Source organism: Phragmites australis, chromosome 23 (assembly GCF_958298935.1).
Source record: "Phragmites australis chromosome 23, lpPhrAust1.1, whole genome shotgun sequence".
In the NCBI taxonomy this organism is placed as follows: Eukaryota; Viridiplantae; Streptophyta; class Magnoliopsida; order Poales; family Poaceae; genus Phragmites; species Phragmites australis.
The window spans coordinates 1,195,505-1,209,389 of NC_084943.1; the positions used below are offsets into that span (position 1 = coordinate 1,195,505).

At 42.5% G+C, this 13,885-nt stretch overlaps 1 protein-coding gene across 2 annotated transcripts; it reads right to left on the bottom strand.

Annotated features, from left to right (window-relative positions):
- Positions 1–848: 848 nt before the first annotated feature.
- Positions 849–5,631, bottom strand: LOC133905705 (disease resistance protein RGA2-like). 2 transcript variants are annotated; one of them, XM_062347466.1, is made up of 4 exons: positions 5,555–5,631; positions 4,198–5,262; positions 1,256–3,404; positions 849–1,120 (listed from the first exon to the last, which is right to left on the bottom strand). In XM_062347466.1, exons 2-4 carry the CDS (start codon positions 5,239–5,241, stop codon positions 1,023–1,025), a joined length of 3,291 nt encoding a protein of 1,096 aa, XP_062203450.1. In that variant the 5' UTR covers positions 5,242–5,262; positions 5,555–5,631; the 3' UTR covers positions 849–1,022. The 2 variants fall into 2 exon arrangements, with proteins under 2 accessions (XP_062203450.1, XP_062203449.1); XM_062347465.1 differs by lacking the exon at positions 5,555–5,631 and having other exon boundaries at positions 4,198–5,316.
- Between the last annotated feature and the right edge of the window lie 8,254 nt (positions 5,632–13,885).

Consider the following 13,885-nt stretch of genomic DNA (forward strand, 5'->3'; position numbering starts at 1 on the left):
TGAGCCCCGAGATAACCGAGAATGTGGAAGTCTTGCAAGGCCAGATAGGCAAGGGCCTCGTTATAATCCTTCCCCACAAGGCCTTGGTATGGAGTTGGCTATATCGTGTGGGAAAAGTGTACAATTTTTACAGAATGCTAATCTATTCGAATAGCCACGTCCTTAGTCATGGACATGGTTACGGTTGAGTCACATTGGTTTGCCCCCAAGTGTGAGTTTTCCTTGGTGGAGTGTGTGGGCTGTGTGGATGTCTATATTTTGGGAATGCCGTCTGGGAGCCGTGGACTGGGTGGGATCAGGGGTCCACCAGTTTTAAACTTGAATCATTGATTGGGATGGCTAGCTCCCTCGGTGAACAACCCTAGTAATTAAAACTTGTTTTATCAAATGCTTTGCATCTTGATTGCGAAAGGTTTATCAAACTGCATAAAAATTGCTTTGTGCTTAATCTATATCCCTAAAGGCTTATCCTGGCCATACCCTCAAGCGTCTATGCAACACCTTGAGGTAGGTCTAGGAAATTGCTGAGTACTTTGTGTACTCATTCTTGCTTACTGTTCAAATGAAGACGGCGACTACGACTTCACCCTTAAAGATGACATTTGAGTCAACAACCGCACCCATGTTGCCTGTGGCAATGGGGCTCACCTTGTATGTTGCCTTCTGCTGTTAAACTCTGTCTTCAATTTGACCGGTCAGCCGTAGATGTAATGAATCCTATGGCGTATGACCTTTGATTGGCAAACTATTATGATGTAACCTTAATTAAGGTATGACTATAGTGTACTCTATTATAATTCTATGCGTATCAGCTGCTGATCTAGAAACTGATACACGAGACATATGAGGACTCAGGAATAGGGTTCGACATGAATGATCTGGTTGAACATGTGGCAGAAAAGGGAAGTACAAAGCAGTGAGAACAATCCTAGTATTTTCTCCGTAAGGCGATGCATGTAACTCTCCATCCAAATGTAATCCCAAAACTTCCCAAGAAAATACGCTTCCTCCAAAACAGGGCCTCAATGTGTATTGTTCAATCCATCTCCTCTTCTTCTGCATACTTTCTTTTTTGCTTGAGATGGTGTTCTTGTACCAACCTGTTGTTCCTCTTCATCCCCTGAGTCGGTACGATGAATCAAAGACGAAAAAGTACCAAACAAGTTCAGACTCTACTGTAACATACTGAGAAAGACGGAACCAACACAAGGAAATTAAGGAAGCATATGTAGATGAAGCGATTGTGTTAATTTACCTCCGAGTTTGGAAGATCTGTCGACGATATTGGTCTCAATGTTTTTGGGTTCTCCTGTGTACATCACGTACCATTTCCTTGGATTGCGTCCATCGCGCGCATAGGCATTGACGCGCTGGATATGGCACAACTTGTCCCATTTTCCTGTGGCTATGGAAGTGAGCAGCGGTAGGCTGCAGTCCAGAAGGAGATGCCTAGGGTTCACATTTTGCAAGTACGTTGGGAGCGTCTCCATGCAGTAATCCTCCAGCCCGAGCCTCTGGATTGTAGGAACACCGTGCAGTACTTTCATCTTTGGGCACTTAACAATAGTAAGACTTCGCAATTTGGGGAGGTTAGTGATCTTCTCCAGGTTGGGGTTGTTAAACACATCAAGCTCAATAATGGAAGCCAAGCTCTCCAGAGAGCTGAGGTGCTGGACCTCATATATGTATACCTTTTTCAGGGCCCTCGCATGGGAGGCAAGGCCAGGAGGAACGCGCCTCAACTTGCACCTCTTGAGTAGGAGCACCTCCAAAACAGGCAAGGCTTGCACATCAGTTCGCTCCTCCCACTCCCACTCCTCCCATTCCACCATTCCAATGAACTCCAGCCTATGCAATCTAGGAAACGCCGCCTCTGCCTGAGGTGGGTGACCATGGTAGGGCCGCTGGAAATCAGGCCCCACACGCCTGATGGCTGGAGCATGGTCAACCTGTAGGAGCTGCAAACAGGGGAGCTGACACAAACCATCAGGGAGCTTGGTACAGAAGGCCAGGTCATCCATCGTTAGAAACCTCAGGAACTTAAGGGCCACCATTGCTGTCGACGACATCATCCACCTTGGGAGCCGCTGACCAAAATATCCTCCGATATCGAGACTCTCTAAGCATGGCGGAGGGCAGAGCTCATCAAACACCTCCACAATACGTCCTTGCTCCTCCTCAGAGGCGTTTCCTTCTTTGGTGGCCAAACCATCGTCTCCCAGTCTGCTGCTGCACCCTAACGTCAAATAGGTAAGATGCTCCTTGGCACCAAGCTTCGCCTTTGTGGCAAGCGAGGCAGCAGATACATTCTCGAGACCCTTTATTGCAAGATCCCTGAGCTGGAAAAGAGGCCCCAACTCTTCCAAACTACACCAATCACCACACATGAGGGCTGGAAACCCATATAGTTTCCTCAAATTTGTTAGGCCACCGAACCCCCTAGGTATGCCAACATTTATACTTGTGCCAGTAAGGCTCAGATACCTCAGCTGCCCTAGCTTTACAATACTATTAGGAAGTTTCGTCAGACGTTCACATCCTCTAAGGCTAATGAGCTGCAAGAACTTCATCTTGCCAATGTTTTCTGGCAGTCTAGATATATCACAGTACCGTATGGACAGATACCTCAAGTGCTTCAGTTGATACAGTGTGTCAAGCAGTGGAGCAACATTTGCAGATTGTATATGCAAGGTTCGCAGGCTTGAAAAAGCAATCAACGAATCACCAGGCATAATATTGAATTGTCCAATTGATATTAGTGTTCTCAAAGATCTCTGTCCTTGTAACATGCTCCACTGTAATTCACCTGATTCGGATCCTCTGGTTTCTATACACAGCCGGAGAAATTTTTCTGAATTGAGTTTACTAATAATACCAATTTCTCCGTTGTGGGCTACTAGTGCTTCATCTCCTGACACGCATTGACCAAATGAGCGAACAACATCGTGCATGGTGCAATGATATTGATCAATATACTCTTTGTCTGGCTCTATGAGGTTCCGCACGATTAACTCCTTGTAGTACTGTCTTCCTGATTCTTCAAGTTCATCTAATGAGCTTCCATGAACAAATCCCTCGCTGATCCACATTCCAACAATTATATCATAACCAAACACTATATTTTTGGGGAGAAGGGAGTAGTGCAGAAAGCATTGCTTCAAACAAGGAGACAGATCTTCGTAGCTTAGGTATACAGCGTAGTTTAGCTCTTCCGGCATTCCAGCAACTGACCATGCAGAATCATTCAGAACTTTCTCCCAATCACTTCTATTTCTCTCTTTCTGGCACAAGAGTCCTCCCATCACTTTGACTGCAAGTGGCAAGCCATCACATTTTGCTATAATTTCCATTCCGATATCCTTTAGCATATCAATATTAGCTTCATTTATCTCATTTGAGACTACCTGCAAGCAGTTGAAGCCCATAAAATTGGTAAGCGATATATGGGCAGTGCTATTTTTAATTACTAATAGCTCTATCTTCATTATTATTTTTTAAGTATAATGCTATCTTCATTGTTTTATTTTATGTTTGTCGAGCACTTTCAGATTTCACCTCTAGTAGCACTGTTTGGTAAAAAAATTAGGGCATAACAGTTAGTCCTGCCTTCCAAAATAGTGTGAGTACAACCACCAAATTTGACTCTAGTTTCGTAAACCATTGGGGTTAATCTTTATTTGCGCATGACACCGGGTTTACTGGATTCATAGTTCATTATGCAAAGCAAAAATGAATATATCACTCTTGCTTCATGTCAGATGTTAACAGGTGGATTACTGAATGAGAAAATTGATGGGCTTCGTTGGTTAATTGGTAGAGCAGTTTGAACTAAATTTGTACTGAAATATGCTATGCCTTTTTTGAAGTCCCAATGTATTAGAAGTTTAGACCAGCTCAGTGCATGTTGCCCAGTATAAACATAAACAAAAATGTTTTGACAAGCTTGAATTGATGGCACGCATGTCATGTTAGTGCTATTTCTGTGTGAGTCTTCACTGAAAACTTTTTTCGATGCAGGAGTCTGTACTGAAATGTGTTTGCTCAACGTTTCAAATGTATATCAACAGTCCATCAGATCTTCAAAAATAAGAACAAAGTTACACAGTAACACGTGGAGTATCAACTTGTAGAAATGCGAAGCAGATTGCACAATTGCAGGCAAAAAAGGTATTAAAAGGCAGCAAACATTGCACGGACCTGCTTCTTGAGCAATAACCAGGCATCTTCGGGCCCGAGTTTGTCGACATGGTGGTAGGGCTGCACTGCTTTCATTGCTCGAGCGACTCTCACATCTCTTGTGGTGACCATGACTCGGCTACCTTCTCGAAGCGCAGCATTGACCAAGGGTGTTTCGAGCACATCCTCCCATGCCTTGTGGCTCCACACATCATCCATGACCAGCAAGAGCTTCTTCCCTGCCAAGGCAGCCGCAAGGGCTGGCATGAGCACGGCCATTGCTTTCTCTCCGCTATGGTCTCCCCCGGCAAGGGTGATGGCGGTCCGGAGCAGCTCGGCCTTGTCGAAGTCCTGGTTGATGCTCAGCCATATCCTCTTGTCGAACTTGTCCTTGATGGTCTCGTGATTGAAGATCTCCCGGGCGAGGGTGGTCTTGCCGATGCCGCCGACACCCACGATGGCGACTACCATGATGTCGCTGTTGCTGCCCTCTTTTTCTGTTAGCATCTCCACCAGTTCTCTCGTGTCCTCTTTGATCTTCTCCCCGACCACCACATCCGACCGGACAGGCTCCCCCGTCGTCTCGCGGATGGCAGCTCGGCGAGAGGTCACCTTGCTGTTACGGGGCTTGTTGGAGCTGAGGTTGAGGAACCTCAACTGAGCACTCCTCTCCTTGATGCCGTCCAGCCTCCGGTTGAGCGCCCTGATGCGGCTGCCGATGTCGTGTGCGAAGAGGGGATTCCGCAGGCAGAACAGCAACGGGTTGCAGCATCCAGCCGTGCTCGCGGCGAGTGGGCCGCGCTCCATGGCCCTGAGCTGGCACAGGTCGAGGATGTCGATGGCTTCGTACATGGCATCCTTGAGCTCCCTCACCCACCCCTGCACGCTCCGGTCGGTGATGTTCCTCCTGTCGGCGTCGTCTAGTATGTTCTCGAGGTCCCCGAGCTTGACACTCAGGCTGTTGATTTCGCTGGAGACACCCAACAGAATTCCCACCTCTTCTCTCGTCATATCCGTCAGCAGGCGAGCGACGTAGGATGCAAAAGCATCCAGGACCACCGCCATTGCTTCAGTCTTTGGTTCGTGCTGTAACAAAGTTGAACCAATTAAAATCATTTCCGTCATTAATTTCAGCTAAAGATCTTTACCAGTGCTAAAATAGAATTTCATGTCACTAAGAACGTTATTAGGAAAGAAGAATACTAATCAATTTACTAGAAGCTGCCGCTTTATTCTTTTGATGACAAGGCTAGCATTGCTAACAAGAGAGACAGAGCTACGCTACACTTGCAAAATTGCTAAGGCAGTCAGACAAAATTTCAACAAGAAGATTACAAACAGGCAAAAAGAAGAAAAAAGCATGGTAGTTGCTTCATACTCAGAGGATGTTATCCAGACTAGAGCAGAGGCGGCGGCGGGCGAGCAGAGGGTGCAGGTGGGCAGGTTTGCAAGTTCATCGGTTTGCAGTGAGTGAAGGACTGGGTGATTGATTGTCTGTATTTCAGGGATTCTGGTTCGGTGGATCTATATAATTTTGGAGACAAATGTGTATGATTGTTTATATATACTATTTTTATTTGGTTCGATGGATACAAATATATATTTCTAATTTGGTTTAGAGTTTTTTTCCGTAGTTTGATCCGATAAATATAGATTTCTATATCCGTTTATACAGACAGATCTACTTGTTAGTATTATAAAATCACCTTTATACAAATAACATATCAGAAACACAATTCAATCTGTTCAAATAAATACAACCAACCAAACAATATTACATCCGCTCAACCTGCTTCCTTCAGTCTACGTATATACGAGAAACAGAATTTAAGAGCAACCAATCACGTCTACAGTAAAAGAGTCAATGATCGAGTCAAGAACAGATCTAACAAAAGATTTCTTTAACCTTTTATATATGTCGGAAAGGCACCGTGCCACGCAGCCCATCGAGATAAAGGTTTACAACTGCTACAAATCTCCATGACTAGGACGGCTGGACGGGCGTGCCTTTGCGTGGAGTCCAAGAGGGCTTTGCGCGGAGAGAGAAAGCCGTGGGTTGTCCACTACAGACGCACTTTGTGGGGATGACCATGGACTCGACTTGGCCGCCGCTGACGATGCCAGATTCCGCCAGCGGCGCCGTGTGCTGCCCAGATCTGACGGCGGGATGCGTCGAGGGAGCGATGGGGAGGGAAGGGAGAGAGCCTCGGGAGGGGGCAGCACAGGCAGAGCTGTTGAGGGAGAGGGCCATCGTCAGTGAAAAATGGGGAAAGGGTGAGAGAAATTGGAAGAGCGGGCGACAAAAATCAAGAAGTAAACGCATCCACGTACAACACTCGCGTTGACACTTTTATATTTATTAGGCTGATTGACGCGGCTATAAGATTTTAGTGTTTAATCAGAATAAAAAAATAATGTTATAGTAATATTATCTAAAATTAAAATTAAATAGACGAGTTAAGAAATAATCAATCTAATTCTCCTTATTTGTTACAGTGATTGACTTGCCACATCTCCAATCTCATTTTTTTTATCTCACGACACCTCAATTATTCCTGTTCTCCCTCATAGGAGAAGAAAAATATAAACCATCGTACCAGCACCTTTAGTACCTGTTTATTATTCTTCTCATAGTAGCTCTTTCTATTTCTCCTGTTGAAGCATTAATATATTAAAAATAACTAGAAGAGAAACAAATCCCCATTTTGCTGCTCTTGGAGCCCACCTGGGCCCTGCACATGGTGGCGGTGTGCTGCTGCTCTTCTCTTGTGATGACAGAAGGAAGTGAGTTTAGGTTGAGGAGTGTTGTAAAGGAAAACTGCGGCCAGCGCCTTGGTTTAGGCATCAACAGCGTGTGGAAGAGAGAGAAGTGAGGTGGTGATGATGTTGATCTAATAATGGAGGAGATCTAGGGGATTGGAGGTGGTCTTGTGGTGCTGTTCTCACGAGGAAGAAACAGAGAGAGATGAGATGTTGTAGCTCTCGCGAGGGGATTGTACGTGAGATTCTAATAAAGAGAGCACTATGAAGGTGAGGAAGGGGATGGGGAAAGAGGCGGATAGGTAGGAGCACAGAGGGGAGCCTTACCTTAGATCGGTTGATGGAGATGAGCCCGTGGTCCGCTGGCGATGACGTTATCGTGGGGTGTGAGCAGTACGAAGTCAAAGCGGGGATTGAATTGTGCGGTGGTCGGATAGCAGCAGCAGCACCCAAGGAAAGCCAGCAAGGGTATGGGCAAGGGGGATGGGGTCGAAGCTGGGGAGTAGGAGGGCAAGCCGAGTTAGTCCACGATGAAGGGTGAGCGAACTGGGGCGAATCGGGAGGAGGGCAGGAGCCCGACATCACCAAAAGAGTCTGGAAGGACATAACACGACAGCACCACCCATTGGTGAAAAATCAGGTGAGCGACTGAAACGCTAGACGCACGTATCAGAAACAGTAGCTATAGTGAGAAAAGTGGCTTAAGAGGCCACCAATCTCAAGTTCGTTAGAATATGTACTTGATGCCCTGAAAACTTCTTTCAAAAAACCAGTGTGAAAAAAGAGTAAAGAAAAAATGTACAGCTCACGTGCTTGACATTGCATATGTTAACTTACTAAAAATGTTAAGTCGAGAAAATACGGTAGGACAAAATCAACCAAAACAAAATGAGCACAAATTATTTTGAAGGGGACACCTGGAGGATTTTTCCCACCTGAATGCGAGCACCCGGTGGAACCCGGGTGTGTGAGCTCCGGAGAGGTTCTATCATGCGAGCGATGCTCGGTTCTCCAAAAAGAGTATTAGCGAACCTACTTGACTATGACTCTCACAATCCTCCTACCTTATTCTGCGAATCTACTTATTGGCGAACGACGGCTGAGAACTTGAACGAACAAATTAGTAGTACTGTGTACCCTTACATTATTGGTTCAATTTAAAAGATCACTTGCAACTGGGATAGCAGAAATAGAACCCCTCTCATATTTGGAAACATGATGTGGAATTTTTGGAACCGAATCTAAACCGGTTTTAATCTGACGTGGTGCATAAATTCCTGTTTTGGTCCGACCTGGCATCGAGGCGGCTGCTGGCGCTGGTGCTCGCCTCGATGGCGGCGTTCTTGAACCGGCCAAGCCTGACGGGGAACATGACGCTGCTCGTGGCCGCGTTTGGCGCCTCCTACTGCTCCTTCTCCTCCTCGACGTCCGGCTCGACGGACGACGTGTCCGCGACGGTGAGGACGCACGTGGAGAGCGAGGCGTGGCAAAGCGGGCACGTGGCACTGGAGCGGAGCCAGATGTCGATGCACGCGACATGGAATACGTTCCCCAACCCCCTACCGACGGTGGCAGCGGATAGCTCACCGTACGCGAACTCCAGCAGCATGTCGATGGCAGCCTAGTCGAGCCGCCGCCAGTGCCTTTTTGGCCCTATTAATAGGACCTCCTCCAAAACACAACGGAGGCAAAAAAACACACACCCGCCCACCCGCCTCTGAGCTCCATCTCCACTAGGGTGTCGTTGTCTGCACCGCACTCGTCGTCGTCGTGCTCTTTCATTGGGCAAGGAGGAGAAGCAGCAGCAGGAGGCGCCAAACATGGCTGCGAGCAGCATCGTACTCCCCATCAGGCTTAGCCGGTTCAAGAACGCCACCGATGGGGACGCCATCGAGGCGAGCACCAGCGCCAGCAGCAGCCTCGATGCCACGTCAGACCAAAACAAGGATTTATGCGCCACGTCGGACCAAACCCGGCTTAGATTCGGCTCTGAGGGGTTCCACATCCGGTTTCCAAACATGAGGGGGTTCTATTTCTAGTATCCTGGTTGCGAGTGATCTTTCAAATTAGATCAATAGTTCAAGAGAGTAAAATAGATTTTTTTTTCCTATATTTAACATGCATACATGCACTTTTTTTTATAGTTGGGCATAAAAACCCATAACAAAATGGAGGCGATCCATGGGCCGTAGCCCAAAGGAAAATTTGGTTGACCCCAGCAGTGCGAAGCCTACTCTTCTCCGCATCGAACCTTGCTCTACTTGACTAGTCCAGTCCACTTTGGCTACGTGCCAGCGTACGCTGCTCTGCTAGTCCTATACTCCACCTGCCAGCCAGTGTGTCCCTTATCCAGACCGAGGGCTCAGGTCACCAAGCCCGGGTGTCTGCGCCGCTGCTGACCCCGATTCCCCACGCGTGGCCATCCACCCGAGCCGGACCAGCACCCAGAATTGATTTTTTCGCCACCGTCAAAAAGGAGTTTTTTTTGCTTATTTGCCATTTTTTACTTTGTCTTCGCTTATTTGCTACCCAGAATAAGGACTTCTTGATTATCTCGCCATTATCCTATTTTAAGTCATTTTTATTTTCTTTTCCTCTCTCGGACCAACTAAAATGACAAAAATGCCCCTGCTCATCTCAGGCTGAACCAAATCGACTCCATATTCTGGCCATACTCCGGCCCGTGTTCACCCTCCCAGCGTCAGCTGCTGCTGCTGATACCAAGAAGAAGAGGAAGAATCCCCAAGCTTCTGCTGCTGCACGGTTGCTGAATAAAGGTTAGATCTGATGTGGTCATTCCATTTGAATTGTTCAAGCATGATCCGAATAACCTAGAACTGCTTGATGGTGTTAGGAGGTAATGAAGCTATGTCGTACCAGTAATCAAATCATTCAGTGTATTACATGATATGTTTGCATAAACCAACAAGCTAACTTTTTAACTATTTTTCACATTTGCAGCTGTATCGAACAGATCAACAAGGCCAACAGGGGTGAAATAAGTCGGGACTAATTGCAAGAAAGACAGGTAATACTATTGATATACTTCTGTGTTACTTTCTTATTTGCTGCTTCAGATTAAAGTATTGTTAACTGGTCCTCATGCTGTTTCTGCAGAACAAAGCTATGCAAGACCCATAAATCCAGAACATCCTTACCGATCCTATCATGCGACAGGTATCATCAAATGTTAGAAATCAAGCACCATACAATCAAATACAGGATATAATTTTTACGTGAAAAATTCTTACAGAAAAAAATCACGAACGTCAATCAACGATCTTCACTATATTAAAAATGTGTATAATACAGTAGATTATAATGTGCGTCTCAATTCTCCTTGCAGCTTACAATATATATTTATAGGGTGAACATATACGACTCGAGTCTAATACGGACTGTTTCGAAATGTAAACCAAATGTGTCCCATGTATGACCTAACAAGAATTCATATCACAATCCAACAAACTCTACCTTAACACAAATTCAATCTTGTAGCAAATGAAGAATCATCAATAAATTCCCTTCAATAATAAATATCACCGTCGCTAAAAAATCTCTAGGACTCAAACTGTAATACCAACTAAACTTAAGCATTGCTCAAATTTAATAGCAGGAATTGGGTTTATCATCATATCAGCGGGATTATCATGAGTGATCATCTTCATATTTTAATATCATCTTTAGCAATACACATCTCGAATATAATGATACCTCGTATCAATATGATTTGTTCTTTTATGATACATCTGATCCTTTGTAAGGCAAATAATACTCTGCCTATCACAAATATATTAACGCAACAATTATCTTCACAAAGCTCAGTATACAAACCTTTCAGCCAAACAACTTCTTTGCATGCTTCAGAAATAACCATATATTCAGTTTCAGTAGTTGATAAAGCAACAGTAGCATGCAAACATGCTTTCCAACTAACAAGCACAACCACCAATAGTGAAAACATAACATGTGATAGATCTCCTCTTTTCCAAATCACCAACATAATCTGAGTCAATATAACCAACAAGTCCATTTTCAGATATTCCAAACTGCAAACAAGCATTAGAAGTACCACACAAATATCTGAAAATCCACTGAACAACTTTCTAATGGTCTTTGACAGGATTAGCTATGAATCTACTAACAACACTCAGTACATGAGATAAATCAGAATAAGAGCAGACCATGACATATATAAGTGAACCAACTGTATTTGAATATGGAACTCTAGACATTTACTCAATATCATAATCTGACTCAGGACATAAAGCTGAAAATAATTTGAAATATGCAACTAATGGAGTACTCACTGGTTTTGCATCATGCATATTAAAATAACGAAGGACCTTCTCAATGTAGCCTTATTGACTAAGACATAACTTGCCAACTTTCCTATCTCTAATGATCTACATGCTAAGAATTTTTTTTGCTGCACTTAAATCATTCATCTCAAATTCACTACTCAACTGTGATTTCAATTTGGCTATTTTTGATTTATCCTTTGCAGCAATTAACATATCATCGACATAGAGAAGCAAATAAATAGCTGAATCATAACAGTTTTCAAATAGACACAGCTATCATAATCAGAACACTTAAAATCATTAGAGAGCATAAATGAGTCAAACCTCATGTATCATCCAATTATTATAATTAGCAGAAGTAATAGTCTCATTATAATTAGAAGGTTTTACTTTACCTTCAACTTCTTCTGCACAACTCAAAGCATAAGTAACAATATTACACTCCTCAATTAACCTATTGGGTGGATTAATTTACCTTCTAAGCCTATCAACTGCAATAGAATGTTGTGTAGGCTGCACAACGAAAGAAGAATACGGAACACTAGATGAATCATGATCAATAAATAAATTTTCAGCAATAGGTGCATCATGGTCAGCATCATCTTGTGTACCTTTTGCATTAATAAAATACTCCATCTTGTGTACCTTTTGCATTAATAAAATACTTCTGTGAATTTTTTTTTCAAAAATAATATCCTTTGCATCATATTTCGTGGAGAGGAAGTTTGAAAAAAAAATGTGCAGCTCATTTATTAACTCATGTTATTTTAACTTTGTCATGTCTATCATTATTTTTCCTATACAAATAATTGTATAAGTAAATTAATAAAAGTGGTTTCACTAATTTTGAGGTGTTATGGATTAGTTATGAATTAATCTATTTGCATCACATTTACTCAATCATGCACGTTACAATAACTATTTCAAGATTTTATGTATTTTTAGAAGATAGAGGATCATGTAAGAAGACTAAAAAAATTGGTTTCATGATTTTTGGATTAGTAAATAATTAACTATGCATTTAACTCGAATTAATAAATGAGTGCATGTTTTTCTTTTTTTTTTCAAACTTCCTCTCCATGAATTATGATGCAAAGGATATTATTTTTGAAAATAAATTTCACAAAAGGTCTTAGAATTGTCTCTACTTTGTTTTAGAATTTTTTGTGATTTTTTTAAAAAATATTTTGAATTTTTGAGGGTGTTTTTCAAACAAAACCAAACCTTTGGGGTTTTTTTAAAGCAAAACAACTTTTGAGGGGGAAAGTCAAAATCCAAGTGACTTTAGGAGGGTTGCATTTTTCCTTTAAAGATAACATTCCTGCTAATTACCGCATTTTGTGTTGCATGATTCCACAATTTATAACCTTTAACACCAGATTTATAACCAAGAAAGATGCACTTAATAGCTCTAGGCTCCAATTTACTATTATCGACATGAGCATAAGCAGGACAACCGAAAACTCTCAATTCTGAATAATCAGTTGGAGAACTAGATCATACCTCAATTAGAGTTTTATTATCAATAGCAATGTTGGGTGATCAATTAATAAGATAGCAAGCAGTGGAAGCGGCTTTAGCCCAAAAACATCTATGCATACCTGCATTATACAACATGCAACGAGCCCTCGATATGATAGTTCTGTTCATACGCTCAGCTACACCGTTTTGTTGTAGAGTATCAGGAATAGTGTAGTGTCTCACAATGCTTTCAGACTTACAATATGAATCAAATTCATCATAACAGAATTTCATTCTATTATCAGTGTGAAATTTCTTTACCTTCTTTGTGGTTTGCCATTCAACCATAACCTTCCACTCTTTAAATACTTCTGATTTATGCTTCAAGAAATAAAGCCAAACTCTCCTCGAGTAATCATCAATAAAACGAGAATCACCAAGTGAAGGCATACAAGATGGTCCCAATAAATTAGAATGCACATAATCAAGAATACCTTCTATTGTATGAACCGAAGTGTTGAATTTCATCCTCTTATGTTTACCAAAAATACAATACTCATAAAATTTTAGCTTGACGATGTTATGTCCATCAAGAAGATCTCTCTTGCTCAATTCTACCAAACCAAGTTCACTCATATACCCAAGACGCATATGCCAAATATTAGTAGCATCATAATCTGATAATGAATGTGAACTTATAACGACATCACCTATGATTGTAGTGCCTCAGAGATGATATAAATTGACAGACTTCAAATCACCTTTCATTACAATAAGGAAATTTTTTTCACCTTTAAAATATAATCTTCTCCTAACCAATCATACCCTTTATTATCAAGAGTACTCAAAGAAAATAATGTTTATTTTCATACATGGAACGTGACTTACATCTGTTAAGGTTCTAACAATGTCGCCATGCATCTTTATCATAATTGATTCAATTCCAACAATTAGACATGGGTTGTCATCACCCATCCTAATAAAACCAACACTTGAACAGAATTATAAGTGGTGAACCAATCTCTATATACGCATATATGGAAAGACGTAACAGAGTCAATAATTCATTCATCACCACTACTAGCACATCCGACAAAAGCAACGAGAGTCTCTCCATCAGAACTATTATCGGAAGCAACAACTAAAACTTTACTATTTTCGTTAGATTTACCTTTCCTATTTTC

What these genes read in the sequence shown, in the direction of transcription:
- LOC133905705 (XM_062347465.1), bottom strand. Translation starts at nt 5,301, where the DNA reads ATGACGGAAATGATTTTAATTGGTTCAACTTTGTTACAGCACGAACCA. An exon ending in GGTTATTGCTCAAGAAGCAG is followed by an intron (nt 3,405 to 4,197) that starts GTCCGTGCAATG and finishes AACTGCTTGCAG; the next exon opens with GTAGTCTCAAATGAGATAAA. An exon ending in CAGATCTTCCAAACTCGGAG is followed by an intron (nt 1,121 to 1,255) that starts GTAAATTAACAC and finishes GTACCGACTCAG; the next exon opens with GGGATGAAGAGGAACAACAG.